The sequence below is a fragment of the Falco cherrug genome, chromosome Z, assembly GCF_023634085.1.
Source record: "Falco cherrug isolate bFalChe1 chromosome Z, bFalChe1.pri, whole genome shotgun sequence".
Classification (NCBI taxonomy): Eukaryota; Metazoa; Chordata; class Aves; order Falconiformes; family Falconidae; genus Falco; species Falco cherrug.
Genome location: NC_073720.1, coordinates 14,233,862 through 14,251,804, shown reverse-complemented (window position 1 = coordinate 14,251,804; position 17,943 = coordinate 14,233,862). Strand labels below are relative to the sequence as shown.

The 17,943-nt window shown below is 37.8% G+C and overlaps 1 protein-coding gene across 1 annotated transcript in view; it reads left to right on the top strand.

Moving 5' to 3' along the window:
* The window catches only part of CPLANE1 (ciliogenesis and planar polarity effector complex subunit 1), a 66,079-nt gene extending 50,756 nt beyond the window's left edge, over positions 1-15,323 (top strand). Inside the window, exons 39-51 of the mRNA XM_055699030.1 lie at positions 551-663; positions 919-1,117; positions 1,390-1,634; positions 3,303-3,396; positions 5,198-5,228; positions 6,635-6,764; positions 8,555-8,758; positions 10,444-10,505; positions 10,937-11,098; positions 12,242-12,354; positions 12,703-12,786; positions 14,187-14,356; positions 14,776-15,323. Coding sequence (XP_055555005.1) covers positions 551-663; positions 919-1,117; positions 1,390-1,634; positions 3,303-3,396; positions 5,198-5,228; positions 6,635-6,764; positions 8,555-8,758; positions 10,444-10,505; positions 10,937-11,098; positions 12,242-12,354; positions 12,703-12,786; positions 14,187-14,356; positions 14,776-14,916 — 1,748 coding nt within the window. The 3' untranslated portion in view covers positions 14,917-15,323. The remainder of the gene's footprint in view (positions 1-550; positions 664-918; positions 1,118-1,389; positions 1,635-3,302; positions 3,397-5,197; positions 5,229-6,634; positions 6,765-8,554; positions 8,759-10,443; positions 10,506-10,936; positions 11,099-12,241; positions 12,355-12,702; positions 12,787-14,186; positions 14,357-14,775) is intronic.
* Positions 15,324-17,943: the final 2,620 nt, after the last annotated feature.

Sequence of the window (17,943 nt, the reverse complement as noted above, 5' to 3'; positions counted from 1 at the left end):
TTTTCTCCCCATTTTATAAGTCCTTGATAAACTGTACTACATAGAAGAATTCAGTAGCTAAGTATTTTCCCTGCGGTACCAAGTGAGGATACTAATTTTTCCTTTCTTTTAAAATTCAGCAGTGTTGTTCCATTTGGAAGATTATTTTACTGCACCACATGACTTCTTGCAGATAGTTTCTTAGAGAGGTCTGTCTAGCTAAGTAGTGTCATTTATTTGGATCAAGTAAAGATGCAGGTTATTTTTTTTCAACCTATTCAGGAGCAAACTGGAAATAAATAGCACTTTAGACTGCAGCTTGTTGCTTTAATTTTAATCTTTTGAGTATTTTTCTGCTAATTTGTCACCAAAATGAAAAATAATTTAGTACTTTATTGTTAGAAGCAAACATTGAAGAAAACTATTAAGGTACATTGTCTATAGTTTTTAAAAGAAGTGCTGATCAGAGCTTTCCTTATCATTTAGAGAATGTAGACCTGTTTCCAGACAGTTTTGTCTGATGTTTCCTGGCTTTTACTGTAAATATAATACTATTACTCTTTTCTCACAGAATCATCTAGTGCATTTGAGATACTACCACCAGACATGTATTTAAACCTGAGATTCCCCACTCAAGTGAATGAGAGACCTTTGTCATGCTTTCTGTCAGATGCACCTGATTTGGTTAGTGATCCAATGTACATATGGTTAAAAGACATTTTAAGTGTGCTGTTTGTCTTACCTCATTAATTTGTGTTTTTTATATCTGGATGGGACAGTTGTGTAACACCCTAGGGAAGATTGTAGTTATTTTGTCTCCAAAACAAAAAGGCTTTCAATGCAAAGTGGTAAGAGGTAAATACAGGAAATAGTTAACCATGTACTATAAACAATGTATGCAAATGCTTTATAATTGATCATAGTCTTTTTCTTGTTTAGAGTGAACATAAGTATGTCAGTGTGATTGACATTGAAGACAGTAACATCCTTAACAATTTGCCCATGATACCTGAGTCTGCAGAAGAGACAGCTACTGCACAGCAAAATGCTAACTTTGAAATTCCATCTACTGCAAAACTTGATCACACGGCAGCTTCTGTTAATAATGCAGTTCCACCCGAGGCACTTTGGAAGAAAGGTAAACCATTTCATTTTTACGTCAGAAAAAAAGCTATGGACTTCTGTTGTAGTACTCTTTTCCACAGTAAACTTGCAGCCTTTTCCCAACTCGCCTCCTGCTATTTTAGTCTTACACATCAAAATGTTTATACATTTGATTTCTGTGATGATTCCTGCTTCCTAAAACATACTATCAGGTATAGCACAGCTATGCCTAATGAATTGCATTACTTAAATGTTTGCAGTTTTTTCAGTGACGTTAGTGCACTTTTTTTTTTTTTTTATTTCAAGATGATCATCTGAAAAATATATCAAGCCAAGTGCAAAAGGAAGATAAGAAGTCAAATTCTGCTGCAGACAGTTTAACTTGGAACATGTTACATGAAGATGACGGAACTTTTCCTTCTTCAGGGCTTCCATCCAAAATAATTGGCAAAGAATACTTTTCCACAAAGCAGCAGGAAATAGATATGCAATTACAGACACTACAGAACATAACAGAAAATATGGAGGAGGATTTCAGAAATACCAAACTGGTGAGTTCTTGCTGCTAACTGTTGTGTCCTAAACAGTTCGTTCTGTAACTTCATTTAGCTAAGGACAATTTAAATTTTGGAGTGATGATTTTCAAATTGCTTAGTATGTGTTGGGAGAGATCAGGAATAAGATACGATTCTTTCACATCTAATGCTGCATCTGTTGGCTGACAGTTATTTATGGTGGACCACATGCTGGTCAGAACGGTGATGTTCTTAGTGAATGGGCAGAATATATTTAATCTCTCTGTAACTGGGAAAATGGAATAGCACAAAAGTTCAGGCTGAGCAGGATACCTTATTGGCAAAGATTTCTGCAGTTGTGCCTCTGCACAGTATTATGAGACTTTCTGGAACTTGTTTCTATTTATTTCATAAAATACTTGCATTTAACATCTTTATAAATCTAACTATAAAAGGGAAATAAATGCATTTTGGACATAGCGCATTCAGGTGATCTTACACCTGATATAATTCAGGAATTACTATTTTATAGGTCATGACAGAAATAACAATAAAAAGTTACAATTATTTAACAGACTGACCTCTTAATATTGTATGTGGTTTAGGTTGCCTAGATTTTCAGGTGTGGCTGACTTCAGGTGTATGTGAAATGGGGAATGCTGGCAATTATTTCTTCACATTACTTTGACTTTTTTATTAAGTTTAGAGTAAACTGAAAGTGACTGATCTAAAAATGAGCTAGTAGTTCTGATTTTACCTAGCTGATAAGAAAAAATTCTTCTTCACACATCAAGAAAACTAAGTCAGTTTCCAATTCCTGTAGACCTGGCTAAATACAGAATGAATTCAGTAACACTGTATTAATTCCACAGCATCTACTTTTTGTATAATGGTTCAAAATAATAGTGTCCATTGCCTGTCCTTCCATATATTCACAGAAATGTAAGGACCTCGTTGTGTCCCCTACACACAGTTACTAAAGTATGGTGGATTATTTAATCCCTTACATCCTTCATCAAGGTGATTATCTAGCCAGATTTTTAAAAGCCTGTAGTGAGAAAAAAAAATCTTCGCATACTCTTTGCGGCATTTTGCTGCATTTGGGTTCTAAAACTTCTGGATATCTGGCCAAATCCTGAAGATAAACACCTGATTTCTATTTTACCCAGTGCACACTGGTTGGTCATTCCTTTTATAACAATTCCTTAGGTACTAGAAATCAGTTTTGAGGCCTGTTCTTTGTAAAGATAATGTTCAGTGAAATGTCTCTGTCTAGGTTAGTCAGCTTTAGTTTTCATTTTCTAGTTTTGAACTTCAGGAAACTCCTGACCTATGAAGAACATGGAAATATTTATCTTTCTGTGGTTTTTAGATAAGAGGTAGTGGAAAATTCAGCTGCTCTAAAAGTAAAAATAACGTGATCAATAGAAGTAAAACTGTTCACAAGAATAATACAGTTCATATGTATTTTCTCAGCGTAAGGGCCCACAAGATTGAACTCTTTAGATGAAATCAATCTACTTAAGCTGCTTTGATTCCTGAACTATTTTATTTGGTTTTGAATCAGTATACCTCATTAAAATGTTTGTAAGATTCTGAGGAAAAAATATATTTATAGCAAACTTTGCGTTAATAACTGCAGTCCAAGTCTCAGAGATGCCTTGAAGAATGTATGGTTATTTAGTTTTTGGGTTTCATTTATAGCTAGTGAAAATAATAGAAGATTTTGAAATGGCTGCCAATTCAGACCTTGGTGCTCGTCCTTCATTCTCTGAAGATGCTAGAGTCATTGATGATGGTATGTGTTCAGTTAACAGAAGGATAGTAAACTTGCAGTTGAGTATTAAATTTGACTAACTTTTAATGACTGTTGAAGTTTAATACAATCCCAAAAGTTGTTACTGAAATCTGAACAAAAAATCAAAAATATGAGAGAGAGAGAGAGAGAGAAATAAAATCAAAGGTAGAAAATATGAATATTAACAGGTCCTGCTTCAAGGAAAATGCATTTGAAAATACCTGTATATTTTGATGTTTTCCAGAACCAGAATGCAGGACTTCAGTATAAGATTTTAAAGATGATAGTCTGTATTTCTATTGTATCATAAAATCTAAACATGTTGCTTATGAGTGCTTTGCTTGCTGATGTGAAAGGATATGAAGTTTGTCCTCAGGTTTTCTCTGTATATATAAACAAATGTTTTTCTCTGTGTATATAAAGAAACTTTTTTCATGCATCTTTGGTGGCTATTTAGTTGTAATATCTGCCGTTTTTAATAAAAGCTTGCATCAGCTTAACTATTTGCTAGAGCTGATGTATTGAGTAGTTTATTGTTTATATAACAATTGACTAGATAGTACCTCTTTACTTATAGTTACCATACTGTACCAAGAAGGAGCATGCTAGGGGTACGTGCTTAAGGTCCCCTTTACATTCATACCAAAACATAGTCTAATCTGCTTATGAAATACAAAGCCAAGTGGTAGAACAAAATGATTACTATATCTGTATTTATACGTAAGACAATATTTAAGATGTCCATTAGCCTCACACAGAGCAACTCATAATTTGGTCTTTGTTCCCATGTACAGGACCAGTACATACATCACAGCTTTTGGTGGGTGCTCTTTCATAGGTAGGCACAACTGATCTAAGTTCAGGTTGTTGTTTGACAGATAAACTAAATATGCCACTAATAAATATGTATGAGTGATAGTTTTTGCATTCTGGGTTTTTTTTCATTGGCCTACACTAATTACTATACTTATTATTTTTTCATGGAATCAGAACATTATTTAAGGGGCATGATTTTTGAAGATACTGCAGGTGATGACAAGGAGGGCTTAAACTTGGAGTATCCTGTACCCGGTTGTTCTGCGTTGGAAGTACACTCCCTTGCCTCTGCAGCCTCTGCTTCTGACTTTCCCAGTGGCATAAAGTCATCTTCTAGTATAATCTTTATTACTTATTTTACTCTTTTTCTCCTTTTAAAAATAAGTAAACCTTTTCTTCCTGGTGTAATACTTTCTCATTGCTGTTATACAGAATGTTACATAATGCCAGTGAGCTCATGTCAGTTGTCAGTCTTTCTAGATGGCATTATTTAGAATGGCTTCATGGATGTGCATTGATAATGAGTTTATACATTACGTGACAGAACAGTATCACAAAGCCCTGAAAACAGTTCAGCAGTGTGCATTATACTTGTACTCTTTTACAAGTACATTATATTGTACTCAAATTCACTATTACTGAAAGAAAATTAGTAACCTTGGGTTTATTTCTGAAACCCATCACTTTGCTGATTTGTAATTATTTAGTTAATTGCACATGAGTAAAAGTATGTGGAGGGCCACAGTACACTCATAGCTTCCTCCCAAAGCTATCTTACCATCTCTGTCATCCTCCTGTGTTCTAGAGAGTTGAGATCCCAGTTAATCCAACCCATGTCATTAAGTACAATATTCATTTATTTTTAGTGTCAGTGTATTCAGGTTAATATATTTCTGCATTTCATCCCACAGGGTGTTCAATGTATGTAATATTAGTTTGTGTGCGAGTGCAAGGCTTTTATTAACAAGGGCTGTTTCTGTTTCAGGCTTTCACATATGCAGAGACCTAAGTGATAGGTATGTATTTTTGACATCTGTTTTGTTGAAAATTTGTTTAAGTCCTACTAAAAAGGGCACTGTCAAGGTGGAACTATCACTTACATAAAAATGTAGGCATTCATTTGGAAACTGAAGGAAAGCCTTCTTAATAGAATTTCAGACATTTAACGCTGACTTTGATAGTGCCTATTAGTTACTTTATGCAAAAGCTGCAGAAGCATTCAAAGTTGCTTTTTAGTTCCAAGTAATAGCTGTTAATGTAGGTGTTGCTATTGTCTGTGTGCATTTATTATTTCTCCGATTTGCAAAACACTGTATTTTCGAACAAGTACATGTAACTGCTGCTAGCAATTGTCTACTAAGGTCAGCTATTAACTAGAGAAGAGTTCTTGAAGTGTTACCGTATGACCAGTGTAAAGCAACAGACTGAAGCTTTCAAAACTGGAATGATCTTATGCATTAAATAAAGTGCTCTGACATACAGATTTTTTACTGTTAACTGCCATTAGTCTTCTGGATCCAGTTGTGCAGTAGAAAACAGTAGCTGGCTTCCCTTTCTTCCTGGTCATTCTGCTCAGTTGCCCACTGTTACAGTTTTTCTTGAAGCATAGCAGTAAACTGAATGGTTCCATTTATTTTTAAAGCATTTTAAGTGAAGCTGCTTGTTGTGACTGAAGTAGATAGGGAACAATTACATAACCTTGAGGATGGGTATGAGGCAATAAACTTCAGTAGGTGGTGATTTTTACTCAAAAGAGTAACTTGAAGAAACTAGCTTTTAATTATAAACTAAATGAGCCTTGGGGTTTTTTATTGAGGGCAGAATTTAAGTAAAAATATTCTCTCACTAACGCTGGTTCTTGCTCAGAAGGTCATTGAGAGTTGGGACTCCCAAAAACAGGAGCATCCCACAGTCTTACCTCAGCATGGGTGGCAGTACAGGGTTTGCCGTGTGGGTGCTTTGGCCTTCTGGGCTGCCAGGCTCAGCCTCCTCTGGACCAGCCATGTTCACGCACCCCGGTGGAGCTCAGGCAGTTCAGCTCTGCATGGGGCCATGTTTCTGGATGGTTTATTCGAAGCCCTCTTTGCTGCAGTACCCCTGATGTTAGTCAGGTCTCGCTCATGCTGTCCCATCCACACTGGGAGGCTATAAAGCTGGCTGAAGTGTACATGGCGACACTGAAGCTAAGGTGATGGATGGTAACTTTAAAGACAGTGGTGCATGTACACACGTTGTCTGGGTGTTGCTTGTGTGCACTAACACAGTGAGATGTAGGGGGTGGAAAATTTAGTCCAAAGGCTTCTGGTAAAACAACCTGAATATTCTCATTTTAAGCATGAAAGGAAGGATTTTAGCTTGTTGTTCTCGCAGGCATGTTCTGCTTTAAATTAGTGACTTGTTTTTACCTCTGCCTAACTTCAAGCTTTTTAGAAGATCCCCTGCAAATTACTGGTCTGAGTGGTGTTACTGACATCATTAGGGATCTTGTAGTAGAAGGTGACATGTCTCCGTCAGAGCTGGGCTTTCCAAAAATACAGGATAAGAAAATCTCTGCCTGTTTTTTATTATGCATTAGCTAAATCATTTTAACTCTGGTTGTTACTCTCATAGCTCACACACTGTAAAAATGGAAGCAAGCATGTGATTTGAGTTTATGTCAGTGTGACTAGTATTAGAACTGTTTAATAGCCACTGTTTTACTGGCCATTATTGTCAAATGTGCTAATTGTTTTTTATTATTTTGGTTTTGAAATTCTTTCCTTCCTGCTTGCGTGTCCTACCAGGTATAGACTGGAGCAGAACTCTATATGTACAGCAGATTCAATTCAGCCAAGGGGACTGGAGCATTCTAAAGTGGTTCTGAAAGGCAGAATAGAAATTTCCCATCAGTGGCAAAGCAGCATCAGAAGCTTCCAGCCCCATACTCCAGCTTGTCATGTTCTCCTCCCTGCTGGAGATTTCTGTACCTTCCTGACTGTTATTTATAAAATCAGCTGTGCTCTTTGATGAGATAGGTTGAAATGACAGGTGTTTTCTATGCCTGTTTGTGATACCGCTTGCTTACAAGGCAAAAATACAGCTGTTCAGGATGCCAAACAATCTGTTCTGTTGGTGCAACAGTTCACACCAGCTTAAGATAATGTGTTTCAGGATGGTTTAGTGATTCATTCAAGTAGAGTAGAGTGTTGTGCTCTGGTCTACTTGTTCTAACATGTATTTGAATTTTGAAAGGAGCTTAAGAACTTTAAACCTAAATTGGTGCACAGATCACAACATCTTTCTGATCCTTCGAGAATTCCAAACACGTTAATAATGGGTATGTCAACATATAGATGTTGCTAGCTGTTGTGCAATTATATGAATGTTTTCATAATTACTGAAAATTTCAGAAATGCATTCAAGTAGTGTTTAATCAAGCCTGACCAAAAACCTAAAGACAACTTAATTTCACTTCCTTGTTTTCACATGTGACTGTAAATACTTCTGATAATGACAATTCCCTTTGCCATAAAGTAAATCATATTCAAATATGTCAGAGTTCTTCTGATCCCTTGAGGACTTTCAGTGCTTCAATAGATAAGCTTTCAGTTGAACTGCAGCTACTATGATTATCTCATTTTGCTATGATCATATCTGATGATTCTGGAATTACTAGAGCCAGCCAGTCTTGAAAATGAGAGAAGTTTCAAAAAGGTCTGCAAAAAATCAGGCATTTGAAATTGAAACACTTCTCTTGGAAAATACCGTATTTAATTTTTTGGTCAGTGGTTTTAATTTGACAGTGAAGAAAATACCTGTTACCCTGCTGCTTATGTTAAAGACTACTGCAGATATTTCTGAAAAACTCTGAGGGTAAAGTTACGTTAGCATTTCTTATTGACTGTGTTTTTCTGTTGTTAGTATGCTCTGTTAGAGTTTTTAAAATTACTTTGTATAGACAGACTTGTGATGGAACTCGTAGGTTGAGGGGAGGGAACAAAAGGGATAATACCATCTCATCAGTCTTTTTTTCTTTTTACATACTTAAACCATACATACTTAAAAATGAAAGATCAAAGCAAAATGACTTGCACTTTTTTCTGTGGTGGTTTTCTTATGAAGTCAATAACAGGTAGTCCACATTCAAAGCTTTGGTCCTATTACCTGAATGTAGTTGATAAATATAAGAAAAAAATTAGGAGACATCTTGGAAATTACTTTTGTGCCAGGATTTTATGAAGCAAAATTTTGCAGAAAAGAAAGTTCTTGTTGTTTGTTACTTAGGCTTTCAGCTGGCTCATAATTTAAAGAGATTGCTGTATTTTTACTGTATTGTGTAGTTGCAATTCTTTGCAATTTAAAGGATATGCTAGATTATTTCCCATTTACATCTGCTCTCAGGGTTCATGATTTTCCTGCTGGACATTCTCAAAGAACAGAGAAGGAGAAGAAGGAGATACAAGCCTGGATGAAAAAAAAGCAAAAGGAAAGAATGAGAGAATATGTGAAGAAACGAGATGAACAGCGACAGAAGGAGCGTAATCCATTCAATCTAAGAAAGAACGTGGTAAGAATAATGGGTATCTTGAAGAGTAACTGTTATGTATTGTACGAGTGTTGATTGTTCAGGTTAGATAATATAAAGGCTGTTGGTGATTTTTTTCCTATTTAATGGGTTCTTTATTTGTATAACTTTATTTCATTGGAGCTGGCCATAGTTCTGTCAGAAGTGATCAGTAAGCGAATACTCCAGTGTTCTTCACAGGCTGCAGTAACGACAACTGCCTGCCCGTGGCAGTTGCAACCTGTCCCCCAGCTCTAGATTCCGGAATTGCAGCCCCGTGACTGTAATGGACATAACTGTAGCATTCACTGATAAAGAGCTATATTTTGTCAGGGAGTGGTAACTACAGGAGTTGTGAAGATGTGTTCACATCTTTTTCCATCTTCCCCCACACCTTCCAAAAACACCCACTGAATTTAAAAAGCAGAGTTCAGATGCCAGCATCCTTTACGAACCCAAGAGGATACTAGACCCATCCTTGTCATTCACACACAAAGAAATGTATGCAATTAAAGAGGGTCAGCAGAGATGTTAGAATATGGCATATATCTCAAGTACCTGATTTATTTTTTTGTTGAAAGCGGGTTTCAATACAGGCTCAGCAAACAGTGTCTTCCCTACCAAAATTTTTTTTAATTTTAAGTTTAATTAGTGAAAACACATTTATGGCCTGATACATCTCTTCTGATCTGCACTGTGCTGGAAATAACTGAAGGGAGGGAAAAAGGTACAAGATTAGTTCAGAAATAAGTTCGTAGTCAGTATGAAGTCTTAAAGTGTCCATTTGTCACCTGGATACCTTTGGAACCTGGAAAGACACTGCTGAGTCAGGGGAAGCTCCAGGGTTACAGAAGATGAGACCTAGCAATAGCAAATATATCCCTATACTTTTTACTCACCAGTTGAATGCAGGGTGTGCTGTAAATTCTTCCATGCTGAAGCTCTACTGCTTTTGCTCCCAAGCAGCAAACATGTGATACAGAGAAGTTTCCAGTTACTAGATAATTCAGTTGTAATCACTTTTGGGGTAACAGATCTCATCTATGAAATACATTTATTTCCCCTGGTTTTAAACAGCCAGAGTTGAACCTGGCTGCTCTCTTGTACATGTGTAGCGAGAAGTGATTCACAAAAAACGGGTCCTGCTTTTCTCCCTCTCCTGTGTTTCCAACCCATGAATATCTACTAGATGCTTTTGTTACAGGTTTTTCTACTGGACTCATTAGATGGAAGGAATCTCAGCTTTTGGTGGGTTTATTTTTAGAAGAAAGCATTAAAAAAACTCAAATTGCACTCTCGCAAACACAGGTCAAAGTGCAACCTTGCCATGTTTTTTTAGGTTAGTTACTGTTAGCAATGTCACTGATTTTTAGGAAACTGAAGATGAGGCCATCTGAGACTTTGAGCTTGACAGTGAAGACATCTCCATAGGAATGTTAGTATTTTAATCATATGAGCTATGGGAAGTGTGACTGCAAACTTTCACTTATTTTGAGAGACTGGCAGTTTATAGAGCCAATATTACCCGAGTTTCCTGGTGGGGACATAAGCTTTCATACTGCTTTTCATTCTGGAGAGTGTCTTAAACAGTAACTTTCAAGTCAAATAGGTCTACATTTTGAGAGCAAGAGATTGGAATGAAACCACAATACAGAATAAGTTAATGATTATTATGCTTTCTTGCACAGCATCATAGTCCTACCTCAAAGGACATTAAATTATTCCAGAAGAAGAAAGAAGAAAAAGACAAGTAAGTTGCTGTAAATGTAACTTGTGGTATTCTTACATGTTGATCTTCTAGTCTGAAGGAAGAGGTATTTTTAACTATTTTGTCTATGAAACTTCAGATATGAATGGCATTTCAACCAAAAGCATAAATAAATCAAGTTTGCTTTACCATTTAGGAAAACTCTGAACATGTTTCATCCTCTGACTGTATTTTTCACTTTCCAAGTATCTTTCACACACACCCCAACATTGAATCATTTATTCTGGCAAATCCATTGTTAATAAATGTTTTAGCTTTTTGCTAATGATCTTAAAAGGGTTAGTATATCTTCTCTGAAGTTGTAAAAATACGTTCTTCTTTTCTGATTACCGTGTAGCCTTACAAGACTCACAAACTAGTTGCAATTAGATGAGTGATAGCTTGAGTTAATATGTAATCTTATTTCTCCATAGAGCCCTGTTTTCTGAACATCACAGTGTGAGAATATCCCAGGCACTTTCTCTGATGAATGAAATGTTATCTGAAGCAATGGTGTTACCTGCAAATGAGTGTAGACCATTGTCCAGGACAAGATCACCTCAAGAGTACAGCAGGTGTATAGCATCTGCTAAAAGGTAACAGCTTTAAGCGTTGCACCTGCTGTGATGTATCGGTGTCTTTACCACACTTGAAATTTGTCTGCAATTTCTAGTAGTTAGTATAGGATTAGCTTGAGAGAAGCTTTATGTTCTGGCAGAATCTGGCAGGTACACTTTGTCTAGATCAGAGGAGTCTTAAGTTTTTGCACCACTCTTCTTATAACCATTAGCGCAGATCTTGGAGGGATCCCTAAAAATGCTTTTCAGAGCACAGAATAAGTCAACTCTGTAATCAATGTAATCAATGTCCTAACCCATTTCACTCAACAGCAATTCCACTGGACTATAGCCAGAAACATAGTTAATGATCCTAAGAGCATCTAGTAACAAGCAAGAAGCAAATAGAACCACTCCTGTGCACACATATAGACTAGTAAGAGTTCAGCAAACTCTAGATTTACTTTCTTCCTTTCTAATTTATTTCATGACCTAGGATTTTACTTGTTCTTTCTTTTGCACTTTGGTGCTTATTGCCCTTTGAGGAGATGGTGATATTTGATTGTTATAAATAGTAAATTTATTCTACTTGATGGCATTAACGTCACGTGTGTGTATATGTAATCCAGGTGAATATTGCAGTATACATTTTCTTCTTCTACATACAGTTTTATGTTCTCCAGAATAATAAGAGGAACTGTGTACTTAGTCTTGTAACTTCCAGACTTAAATATTTCTGCATCTCTTTTTGATAGACAAAGTTCCAGGATAGAGCATTAAACTGAATGTGGTCAGTGCTGTACAGAGCCTGCTGGTCGTGTCCAAGGGCAGTTTAAGTATATCAGCCCTGCCAGAATCAGAAACACTAAGGAATATCATGCAGGAAGCCACTTTAAGATTGGCAGTAACTTTTAAGCATTAAGTTTTCTTGCACCTAAACTGGCTCTTTGTAAAGCCAAATTACTATGTCTTCACTGATTGCCAGCAGTTCTGGTTCTGGTGAGGCTTACTGACCCCACAAGCAACGTGTGATATTGATCCTTAGCTAAGTGGGCTGATGGTAACTTCTGTGACCTTTTTGCCCTGTCTGAAATAAGCTCTGTTAGATCCAAGTTGTGTGGAGGAATGTATGTGGTAAGACAGTGATAACTATTTGGGTTTTGTTACTGGTTTTTCTTGTAGAGGTCATCCAGACAGTCCCAGTCTGTCAGAAAGGAGCAGAATTGCTGCCAAACCCAGCTTCAGTCAAAAAGTACACCATCTCATGCCAGCTCTTGGTTCAACACAGTCCAGGGGTAAGAGCAGAACTTTCTGAATGAAAGCACACACTGAAGATGATCTTCATGTTACTGCCAGATTTTGGGAGGGAGGAACTTCAATACCTCTATAGAAAGGCAAATTTATAATCCTGGAGGTTTCCTGTCCTGAGGCTTTTGCAAGGACTGGTGCTGTCGTTGGCCTGTTAAGTGATGAGAATTGCCTTTCCTTACCATCGCTTTCTAAATCCAAAGTAGCTCAAGTTGCCATAGCAAGAGTACTGTGTAATCCAGGAAGCTAGTTCATAGATTAAAATTTTAAAGTGACTTTTGAGCAGTTTTGATCTATTGCACCTAACAGAGGAAGTGCTTTCTTTGTCTTCCCAGGAAATGCCTCTGTGCTCCCGCAGAAAAGTACTTCCAGAGGAAGAATGAGAAATGCTGCAAACTGTCCTGTTAATTCTAGACAGTGTAAGTGACAAACAGCAATGACATAGTGCTGTTCAGCTACATAATACACGGGAAAACTAAGACACAGAGAACATGTTTCAGAATACATCCTGGATAGAATTTATGGAACACAGGCCTGAGATACAGCATTAGTTTAGAATAATAAAAATAATCCTTTTTCCCCCACATAAAAATCCTTTGCGTTAGAAACTGGCAAAATGTTTTCAGTGGGTACTTCTGTTTACCTCCAGAGTGGTTTTAGCCTGATGGCAGTTCCGAGATTACTGAAGCAAATATGCTAATTTCAGGCTTATGAAGTCAGGAGGGACAGAAGACTTGAGTCTCTTTTTCAGCTGAAACCCACAGAGAGCAAGTTAGTTAGCAGTACAGTACACAAATGTTGTGCCTCTCCCTTATCTTTCTGTGCTTACTTTCTGAGCTCTTTAATGTAGGAATTATCTTTGTTATGCCTTTGTACGTTATCTGTTTAAGATAGTATTTTGTGATAAAGTTAGAGTGGAAAAACTTATGAGTGAAGTTTTTTTTAAAAAAAACAAAACCAGATTCTAGTGATCTTTATTTCCTATGCCTGTCCGTGTAGGTGTGGATCCACAAAAGTTTCCTCACATAAATGTTTCTTCCTAGTCAGATCCTTTAACAGATGCGGGACTTGATTACGAGAGCAGAATTTCTGATCAGACAGAAAAGGATTAAGGAGAGAATCAATCTGAAACTTAAGAAATACTGTGGGTTGATTCCATTCCCCCTTACAGCAGAATTATACTAGTGGGACAATAAGAGATTCTGTTTGGCTAGTCAAATGTCAATTCATTGGAGTTGGCAATGCGGGAAAGGGAGAGAAGCAACAGTAAGCAGATAGGCATTTTTCCTGAATTGCTCACTCACCTCTGTATGTGTGGAAAGTCGTTCTCCTGCCCAAATACATTCTCTTTTTAAACTAATAAAAGATGATCTTTCTCTGATTTCATGTCACTGTCTCATATGTGTTTCTCCAGTATATCCCATCACTGCTAAGAATTTCACTAAAGTTCCATGTCTTCTAAAAGCCACAAATACAGGATTTATATAGTTTTATCCCTCTATCAAATAAAGTAGTAATGTCCCTTTTTGGAAACTGCACTACAGGACCTGGATGCTGTAGGCACCGTGTGTAGTCCTGTTCCACTTTGTGTTCTGCCCTGGCAAGACAGGTCAGAGCATGAGGCTGGAAGGACCGGCAGCATTTTCTCACCATAACTCCACAGCATTTCAAGATGACAGGACATGCTAGTTCTGTATGGGTTTACACATAGCTTCAGTTCTTAGAACTTGGAGTTTCTGTTCTTGCTGAAGTTTCAAGACATTCAGAAGAAAATGACAAGAAATGTTACAGTGCTGTTGTTGGCTTGTTTTCTCCTCAGCTGCTGAGCACAGAGTCAGCAGAATGTCAAAACAAAAGCCTGCATATGTTGCTGCTGCAGTTCAGACGGAAGGTGTTGATCAAGAGAGTGATCGAGACGTAGTAAGTCCTTGGACGGTGCCTGATGACATCCAAAGAATACTTCAGGATACTCATGACTCCTTGTTTCAGGTAGAATGTGTGCTTATTTTAGGAATGGTTTGATGCCTGCCATTTAACACTTCGTTTTCTTCTGCATTAGTTGAAATGTGGTTTTCTATTCAAAATGTGTGGGTGGGATAGATGCAGAGGCACATAAATGGTGGTGATTCAACAGAAACACATTTTTTCTTTAAAAGCAAAGTCATTCTTCTGAGCCTTGAAAATCAGTGTTCTTTGTAACAGCTCCGTAGGTGTGTTGTCTGTCTAGGCAGCAGACACTAATGGGCGTGCATAAACAGGAAAATAAATTGCATTTATTGCAGAATAATCAGATACATAACTTGATTAGGAGAGGTTTCAAAGCAGTGGGGTGATACCTACTGGCTGCACAGAGGTCTTGTTCACGAATGACATGCAGTGACTCAGCTTATCTTCTTTTCCTCCAGTAGGCGTCTGCACTGCATCCTGTGAGTTTCTCTCCTCTCGGCATTGTGGACACTGATGGTGTTTCTGAAAGCACGGGAAGTATCCTCAGCAAACTGGACTGGAATGCAGTCGAGGCTATGGTAGCAGATGTGGAAGAGAAGTGAAAAAAAATTCTCAGCTGCTGTGCACTTCCAGTTACTGGTGTTTGGTTTCATTAATAATTGTTGTACTTAAAATGGATTGAGGCTTGCATTGGTGTTCTTCTTAAGCAGCACAGAAATTCTTACTGTTTTCGGTCTTGCCTAGACGAAATGCAATTCCTTAACATGTAGTTTGCATTCCATATGTCTTCAGGTCAACAAGAACTAAATACAGTTGTAAATGTAGACCAGCACTCCTAAACAAGAACAACTGGGTCAGCTACTTTACCTAAAAACATACATATGTAAAAAGTTCTATTTTAACAGCTCTGCACAACTGGTTTACCTTTTGTATTTAGTATTTAACGTCATTATGGATGAAGTTATTTTTGTAACTTAACAGTTGCAATAAACTGATCTAACAAAACTGAGTTTATTAGTTTCTGCTGTAAAGTGATTTACGCATGGAGTGCTGTTACTGCTGTGTAGCGCTATGACTGCACAAGTGTGTCCACACAAATTACCCTGGTATTTTAAACCCACCTTACTTGTACAATAGTTCAGAGAAATCTTAGAAGAGTTTGAGTGATTGATAGAAAGAAGTACAAATAGTCAGGCAGCAATAAACGGAACACAGACTTTTGTTAGCAAAATCAGACACTGGTATAAGACACTAAGGATACGTATTTACTGAGGTAAGGAAAAATACCACGTTCATCTATATAGTGCTGTTCTGTTAGAGCTGTTCTGGCAGCCCCCACATGTTTGTAGAAAAATTTCCCATATGTTTACTAGTCACCAGTTAGTTATGGTAGCCTGAAGAGATGCAGGTGTGGTGACTCCAAACAGCAGTAATTTTTATTTTTGTAGTGAAGAAATCTGAAATTTTCATGGAAGTCAAAAGTGTGTTAATTTCCAGTGGTTAATTACTGTCACCCAATACTGTAATATTAAAAAAAAAGAAAAAAGGGTATGTTTCCAAGTGAAGCAGCATCATGACAAACATCAAGAGGCATTGTTCAAAGAAACATATACACATATATCAGGATAATACTGACAGTTTCTGTGGGCTGAGATATCAAAACCAGTGGTGTATGTTTAGCAGTCCCCAAAACCTGCTTCAGCTTGTCCCACAGTAATGGCCAGAGTGCAAAACTTGGTACTGGGAGTGATCATCTCCAAATGAAAATGGCAAACCTTCAGAGGGCCAGTCCAAAGCATGAAACTGCCTTCACACAGTCTCGAACTGTCTTTCTCCAGCCTTTGTTTTGGGTGATAGTTACAGAATCACAGTCGGGGCTAATGGACATGCTGCGATGCACAAACACATTAATCCTTTGAAAAGACACTCTCCAGGCAAGACTGGAGATAACAAACATGGTAGTTTGCTAGCAGTTGAGTTATACAGGTTACCAAGACAGTGTACCTGTTTGCCTAGGGGGCCTTACTTGTTTGTAAAGAAAACTAGAGGATTCAGATCTGGACAGTAGATGTCTGAAGATGAAAATGTTGTGGGGGAGGAAATGCAGAGCGAGGTGGAAGAATGCTGTTTATTAAAAAGGTGTTGAAGACGTTTGAAGGACCATTACAGTCTTTCATCACGTATCCCTTAATGCTGAGATGTGGTGCAGCGCTCTCAGATATGAATGAAAGAAGGATCATTCCTTACGGAAGGGTTGCAGGAGTAAGATGGCTCATCCACTTTCTTCAAGCAGTGTATCTCACGGCGCTAAAGGAACTGAAAACGGAGAAGAGCAGTTCATTCCATTTTAACAGTGTGAAGGAAATCCTTTCTTTAACTGCCTTCTGATCCAAAGCATCGCAAATGACTGAAGGGCAGAGAGGCAGTTCAAAGCCCTCCCAGACACAAGGTCGGAGCCAAACTGGCACTTTGCTGGAGACGACGGAAGCAGGTGCCTGGGCAGAGCTGCACCTGCGGAGCCCAAGCAGTAAGAAAATCCACTCCGATACATGGGAATAAGATCATCGAGAACTCTCTTCTCAAGCCTGCTGCTTCCACAGATGGACGTTTCCTTGCACTTTCTCTTCATCTATGATTCTTTTCTTTTTAGGGCCACAGGTGGAACTTTTCAGTATGTTTTTTCTGAGAGGAAGACCTTTTACTCCGCTGATCTCTAAATAAAACTTTGAAATACAAATTAAGAAATAACTCCGGGAGGTGTCTGCTGTCATGGAAGCTATGAGGATCAAACAAGTAAAACACTATTAAATTCAGACCTAAAATCTTCCATCCTTTTAGAAACAAATTAAAATGTGTTTTTTCTGTAATGTCTCAGTAAAGATTTCTAGTCAAAATGCAGCTGTGTATGTATCTACAAATTCCACTTTTTTACAATTTAGCTACCTTACTATTTTCGTACTTTTCAGGATCAAAGTCTCTCTTGCAGAGTTGAAATAGAAGCTAATGCTCCTGTTCAAATTTGAAAGCTTAAGATTCTTCACAAGCACCAAACTACAGAAGACAATACTTTGGAAAAGAAATAAGTTGGTAAATACCATTTTCCTTCTTCATTCAGCTTGCTTTCTATATGCTAATTATGTTTTGGAGTCTGCTTCGTCATATTTGCCATCCTTTTTTTTTTTTTTTTTTGGTAATGGACTCTTAACTCTGCAGATCATAGAACAGAATCATGGAATGGTTTGGGTTGGAAGGGACCTGTGAGGGCCAGCTAGTCCAACACACACACACACACACACACACACACACACCAATCAGCAGGGACATCTTCAGCCAAATCAGGTTGCTCAAAGCCCCCTACAGCCTGTCCTTCAGTGTTTCCAGGGATGGAGCATCCACCATCTCTCTGGGCAACCTGTCCCACTGTTTTTCACCACCCTCGTGGTAAAAACAAATGTCTTCTTTACATCTCCTCTGAATCTACCCTGGTTTAGTTTCAAACCATTACTCCTCGTCCTGTCGCTACAGGCCCTACTAAAAAGTCTGTCCCCAGCTTTCTCATAAGCCCCCTTTAAGAACTGAAAGGCTGCAGTAAGGTCTCCCCAGAGCCTTCTTTTCTCCAGGCTGAACGA